The sequence below is a fragment of the Octodon degus genome, unplaced genomic scaffold (assembly GCF_000260255.1).
Source record: "Octodon degus isolate 3935 unplaced genomic scaffold, OctDeg1.0 scaffold00162, whole genome shotgun sequence".
Lineage (NCBI taxonomy): Eukaryota > Metazoa > Chordata > Mammalia > Rodentia > Octodontidae > Octodon > Octodon degus.
Window position 1 is genome coordinate 3,460,353 of NW_004524738.1, and position 6,878 is coordinate 3,467,230.

A 6,878-nucleotide genomic window follows, 5' to 3' on the forward strand; every position below is an offset into this window, starting at 1 on the left:
TACTTTCTTATTCATCCAGATTCAGTGTTAAGGAGTCACACTTTTAAAGCTCCCCGGCCCCTCCCATAAGGTTTTGAAGCTTTATTTAGTTCACATCTTTCTTCCAATGTCTCATGAAATATTCATACCACAGTGGAATAATTTATTAATATAAAAATAGAACAATTCTTAAACTTAGAATTTAAAATTATATATATCTGCCTCTGAAGGAAAGAAAACAGGTGCCAAAAAACTGGAATTTATTTGATTTCCTCTTTATTGAGAGAAGCATTTGAGAGACTGTCAGGATTGATAGTCTGCTTCACAAGGATCATTTAATGAAAACTTAATAAGTAAACAGATCACCATCACAGATGGTAGGTGATACAGTGTGAGAGGAAAAATGTAATGCTAGTGTCCCAACTTCATGACTAATTTCACTCCACAGTAAGTCAAATATTTACCTCAAACAGCATGTGGATTTGAGGCGTGAGTTTGATTCTTTCACTGTTAGCCAGGCACAGCATCTTGTTGTCATCCAACACCGTATTCATATTTTCAATCCAAAGCGCGTCCACTGGCCCATCGCTGATGATCCATTTATGGTCTTCTGAAGTGTCATTCACAGCTGCTCGGACACTTAGCGCCATCAAGCCATCTTTCCATTCCAGCGTTATATTATTAACTTCACCATATAGCTCACCCATTGTTATTGATTTAGGATTAAGAACATAAGTTTTCACTGCTTGATAAAAGGGATTGCCTAGGTCAAGTTTCTGTAAATTCCCTAAAGTTTCTGCTAGTATTTGGTAAACTGTAGTCTTGCCTCCTCCTGTTGGCCCTACTAACATAACGCCATGCCTCACAAGCATGGTTTCGTAGAACTGGATCACTTTTTTAACCATACATATCTCAGGCTGAAGGTTTTGTCCATTCATGACATCCACAATTGTTGACTGTAAAATACCATAGTCGTGTTCTGGAATTTGGACTCCAGGGAAAAGGTCAGATATGATTCCACTGACAAAGTAAAATTAAAATCAATTAGGAAACACTAGTCATTGATATTTTGTCATATTTGTTACAGTTAATTGATTCTTTTGAATATGCACAACATGATTTTGCATGTAGCAGAGTTTTATACTACTTAAATGTGCTATTTGCTGTATCAGAATCTCTATTTTTTTTCTGACATACTGTATATTTTTCCAGTATGATAGATAAGTGTTTTTAAGTATACTAGAAGCTTCATGAAGCAAGCAATATCTCTTATGTATTTTTTTCTTTGTTTCTTTTTAAAAAAAAACCTTTATTGCTTACAATTGGATTTCTAAAGTGTATATTGAAATACATATAGATAGTAAAATGGTTACTAGAGGGAAGTAGATCAATACATCTGTCATCTATCATTGAACTTACTTTTGTGACAAGAGCAGCTAAATCCTATTTTGCAAAATCCTTAATCTAACACATATTATTACCTATCATCCTCATACTGCATGTTACATTTCTAGACCTGCTCAGCCTTGTGTTTGCTACTTTGTCTCTTATGCATTTTACATTGTCCATAGTATGTAGTATAGTTGCAAACGTACAGAAAGCAACGAATTTATTTAAAATTGTATTTATATCTCAACTTTTCCAAAGCATTTATATACACTTATAACTCTATGTGAATAATTACAAAATAAAATGAAGGTTAAAATAGAAAATTAGTAGTAGATTATAAAAAAGAAAGGGTAAAGTTTACTCCTTTTACAAGAAAAGTTTATAGGAGACATTTTATGGGAAAAAGAAGATAAATCACTACCTCATATACACAAATACATTTGAGATACATTAAAGATCACATAGAAAATAGAAGGGGTGAATATTGTGCTAGAGAGATGTTTATAAAAAACTAAAAAATCTACAACTATAAAAAAATTGATACAGTGAAAATATTAAACAGACCAAAAAAACTTTATGTGGGATAAAATACATAAATTAAAAAATAAATGAGAGGCTTAGAGAGATATTTCCAATGTTTGTATAAGATATAGTTTATAAATTCCTATAACAAATAAGTAAGAAGCACAACAGAAAAATGCTCTAAGAATAGAGGGCCTGAGGAGTTAGCTCAGTAGAATAAGTGCTTCCCTGGCAAGCACAAAGGCCTGAGTTCAATCCCCGGTTCCAAAAAAAAAAAAAAAAAAAGAATAAATAGAAATGGTAAATGAACCTAGGAAATAATGTATAATACATTAATAATAAAATAGGCCACTGTATTTAGGCACTATTTAAAATATTTAAGGGGACACAGACATTTCATAAAGTAGTTTTATAGATGTCAGAGAGTAAAACCTCTTTGGAGAACAACTTCAGAGTCTACTTAAATTAAAAATAAGTGAATGCTGTGGCCCTGGAAACCTGCTTCCAGGGATCTCTCTTCTAGAAATATTATAGAAGTTCAAATACATGTGTGTATATATAATCAAAAAGCCCAAGACAATAATCAACTGCATGGAAAACAAATAAAGAAGATAAATTAATAAAGAAGAAAAACAGGTTAGCAGTGGGTAATATTTGTAAAGCTACAATAAGGGCTGGACACCCTGGCTACTTAGCGTACAGTGTGCTGCCGTAGCACTAGATGGAGAAGATGCATAATAAACAGGCAAGGGACAGGTTCGGTGTGTATCTTCATTTCCCCTTATTAATCTAATGCTTAAAGCTCTATGTGGCATAAGCGTAGGTACTAAGAAGTATGAAGGGAACTGAGTTGACAGTTGATCATCCATGGGAAGTGGGAGTTGGTGGAGGGCAAAGGATTGTTGGCCTCCATAGACTCATTGATGAAATTATTTTCTTTTTAAAATTGTGGCCATTTGTAATTTGAAAAAAAAAACAATGAAATATGAAATGGATAAAAGCAATCACATTTATAAGCACCAGCCCTAATTTTTTTCCAGCTGGAAATTTTTCTTAGAATAAGAACTTGTAACTAAATGTTAATTTGTATAGCACACAACGTGGTGAACCATATTTTGGAAAAAAAAAAAAAGGTAGAATAATGCTGAAAGTTTGGTGTCTTTATTTTTAACAAGTGTTTCTTAAATTCCCATAAGTATTTCCATAAAAATGGTACTAGTTTAGGCTGGCCAAATAGCTCAGCAGACTAAAATGCCTGCTTAGGCAGACACAGCGGCTGGGGTTTGATCCCTGGTATGCCATGCTGGTCCTGCCCCAGGGCACGCTGAGACAGCACTAGAGACTATGTGTGGTGGCACATGCCTGTAATCCCAGCTCTTGGGAGGCTGAACACAGGCAGGCAGATCACTAAAAGTCTGATCTATGTAGTGAGACCTTGTAGACCCTGTACTAAATCCCCCCCCCAAAAAAAATGGTACTAGCTTGTAGAGATGGATAATTGGAGACGGGCCTTTCGGGCTGGGTGGTAGCCATGCTTTACTCTGTAACATACAGAAACATACCTGAAGAGAAGAGCATCGTCTGTTAGAAACTTGGGCAAGTTGGAGTCTCGCAAAGCTCTGATCAACACTACGTCTTCACTTAGGTCTGGGTTCTCCCTTTTCAAAGACCTGAATTCAAGGGAACATTGACGACATCACAAGATCACAAGGTTGAACGTGATTTTCAAAATGGCAGGTCACGGATTCGACTTGTAGGAAACTTGATCTTCCTTCCCTCATCCCAAAAGTCCAGCTAGCGGGAGAGGGTCATCTTCCCCTGAATGCTCAGCATCCATCGCTGTCACAGCACAGAATCAAGTTCTGCCCTGACAACAATCTCAAGGAGCATGACAAGGACACCTTCTCAGACCGGTTGCTCTTCCTGCTCAGACTTTATTCACCCTCAGTTTACAGTGCTCTGAATGCATTATGGTGACATATCCGTGTCCCTTTCTTTATTTCTTTGCCTCAAATGTCCTACTTTGCTCTTTTGCTCACTCTTATTTACATTTCAAAATCCAGACCAGTTACTCTCTTGGCTAGAAAGCCCCCTACCCTGCATCCACTTCTCCAATGAACCTCGGGCACAGTCTTTTTGTTGTCCTTGTCACCCTGAACAGACTAATGCCCACTTGCCAGGCTTGCCCATTGGGCTGGTGCTGTGTTCTCTGAGTGCAAACATTTTGGAAATCCTGTAGAGGGAGGACGTACTGAATCTGAGAGGTTAAAGGAAAGATCCAGAACAGAGTGCTGGGGGATTTGTGCAAACTATAAGAACTAGGCGACAGGGGCCTTGGCCGTGCCAAGCCTGAGTCAGTGAGTACCAGCCCGAGTGGAAGGACAAGGAGAATGGATGTCCCCAGAGCCTCTGGGCAAGTTAAATTCCAGGCATAGCAGGCTCAGTAGCTCTAAAGAGATGCTTTTTTTTTTTTTTTTTTTTTTTTTGAAGGGTCTACAGGGTATTCAGGGTCTCACTACTAGATCAGACTTGTAGTGATCTGCCTGTTTACAGCCTCCCAAGACCTGGAATTACAGGTGCGTGTCACCACGCCCAGTCTCAATTGCTGCCTCAGTGCACCCCGGGAGCAGGGCCGACATGGCACACCGGGTGTTGAACCCTAGCCACTGTGTCTGCCTACACAGGCGCTTTAATCCACTGAGCTATTTGGCCAGTCCCCATCTTGGTTTCTTACCCAGCCATGACCAGCACAGACTTCACGGCTCTCATGCCGAAGTCATAGTGATCCTGCTGTGACAGCTGTTCACTGCAGAGCTTATACATCTGGGTCATTTTCCTTGCTAGTACTTTGCTGGATTCAAATCCTTCAGAATACAGGATTACCTAGAATGGAAAATATAATGATTCTATATTGTATGGATGTAGCACATTACCATGACACCTGCTAAGGTTTGTGTCTGGATGTCCCCCCACCCAAAGCCTCATGCAGCCATGGGTGCATGGTTCTAGGGTTTGTGATTGATTCATGGTCCAATGTTGGGATTATCAGTGTGAGGGCTACACCGGCCCTGGGCAGGCAGCCTGCATATGGTATAAGGAAGGGGAAGAAGCTTGCTTGTTTTGCTTCTCCCCTTTTGTTCTTACTGCTTTTGCTGTCTTCTGTCACTATGAACTGTTGCCCTCTGTCATATGCCACTCTGCCTCGGAGCCAGCCAAGTTTGGACTGAAACCTTCACAAACTGTGAGCAAATAAACCTTTCCTTCCTTAATTCTGGGCCGCAGGTGTCTTATCTCAGTAATGAGAGAAAAGTAACCAAGACAATACCATTGTATACAAAACCTACTCTAGGGATTATATTTTTCCATGTTGCTATCTCATTTAATAAAGGAAGACGAAGTTTGAGGGAATAGAGTTTTCTGTGCTACAGGAAGGTCATAGGGGGGATGCTATCCACAAATCCCTGGGCACTGATTCTGCTTTCTCTCTATAGATGAAGGTGTCACCTTGGTGACATTTGGTTCAAGGAACAGCTGACCCTAATTTTGAAAATGTCTACATGGAGGTTGGAGGGTGTTGCAATTCCTGAGTAAATAAGCAAATGGGCTTCTCCAGTTGGACAAGAATGCCACCATGGTGGACAGTATCAGTGAGTCGTCTGCTCCTTCCTTGAGAGTCCTCGGTGATGAGAAGGATGTGCAGGAGTGCCCTGAGCTGCCCCCTTAAGAGCCATTGTGCTTCAGTGTGTATAAATTAAACACCAGTAAATATTGGCTTAAAATACATGAAAAAATTATATATATATATGTATAATATATATGTATACATTCTTGATAGAAAGAGCAAGCATAATTATAAATAATATATTAATGATTACTGTTTTCTTTCTAAGCTATTACAGATTTACAAACCAGTCCCCTCCCTCTATGAGAGTGATCAGTATAGTTTCAAATATCACCCCTTGGCTCTAATAAAAATTATGTGAAAAATAATTAAGACTAATACCGTATTTTTAGAACTATTCCTGACATTTTAATTCCTAGAGATGACTTGATAGATCCCAACAAATTGATCAATTAAATTTATGGACTCATTCTAAATTTAAGGGTCTGCTACTTTCTAGGTACCATCCCATGCATTATGATCATGGCAGTAAGATACAAAACCAGACACGCAGAATGAAACATGCTATATGGCAGCAATTGTATCTACGGATGCACCTGCAGAATATAATGCTGAGTGAAATAAGTCAGACAGACAGACACACATACGCATGCATGCACACACAGATGCACTATCTCTTTCTTGAGTAAAGCCAAATACAAACAAAGAGCAAAATAAAGGGTAAGCAGAAGGAGACCAAGGGAGGGATCTGTTGCAAGTGAGAAAGAGCTCAGGAGACTGAGAGGGAAGAAAAGGAGAGAAGGGGAGAAACAATATATCAACGAATACACACAACGAATGCAAACAGTATGTGCTGTACGTGTGAGCTAAGAATGACAACAACAACAACAACAACAGGAAAAAGAGATTTAGGGAGGGCAGAGGGAGATGAGTGGGAAGGAGAAGGGGAGTATAAAAAGGAACAAGATGTGTTCTGTACACACACGCCTCAAGGGGAAGGTAAACTTCATTACTCAAGCATGTACTAATAAAAAAGAGATCTTGTGGACATTGTCATATGCAAGGATTTTTTGAACAGAACCCTAATGGCCCAAGAAACAAAATTATGGATCCACAAAAGGGATTAAATCAAACTAAAATCTTCTGCCATACAAAGGAACCAATGAACAAAGTGAAGAGACAATCTATAGAAGATGAAAAAAAAATTGCCAACTACTTCTCAGACAGAGGTATCTATAATACGTAGAGGATGAAAAATACAGCATCACATCCCCTAAATAAAATTTCCAATCAAATATGGACAAATGAAATATATAGACATTTGTCAGAAGAAGAAGGAGGAGGAGGAAGAGGAGGAGGAGGAGAG

At 38.7% G+C, this 6,878-nt stretch overlaps 1 protein-coding gene across 1 annotated transcript in view; it reads right to left on the reverse strand.

Moving 5' to 3' along the window:
• Dnah6 (dynein axonemal heavy chain 6) overlaps nt 1–6,878 on the reverse strand; it is a 296,200-nt gene that overhangs the window by 113,544 nt on the left and 175,778 nt on the right. The window contains exons 33-35 of the mRNA XM_023702951.1: nt 4,625–4,773; nt 3,453–3,560; nt 444–999 (exon numbers count right to left, since the gene is read on the reverse strand). Of these exons, the coding sequence (XP_023558719.1) occupies nt 444–999; nt 3,453–3,560; nt 4,625–4,773 (813 nt within the window). The remainder of the gene's footprint in view (nt 1–443; nt 1,000–3,452; nt 3,561–4,624; nt 4,774–6,878) is intronic.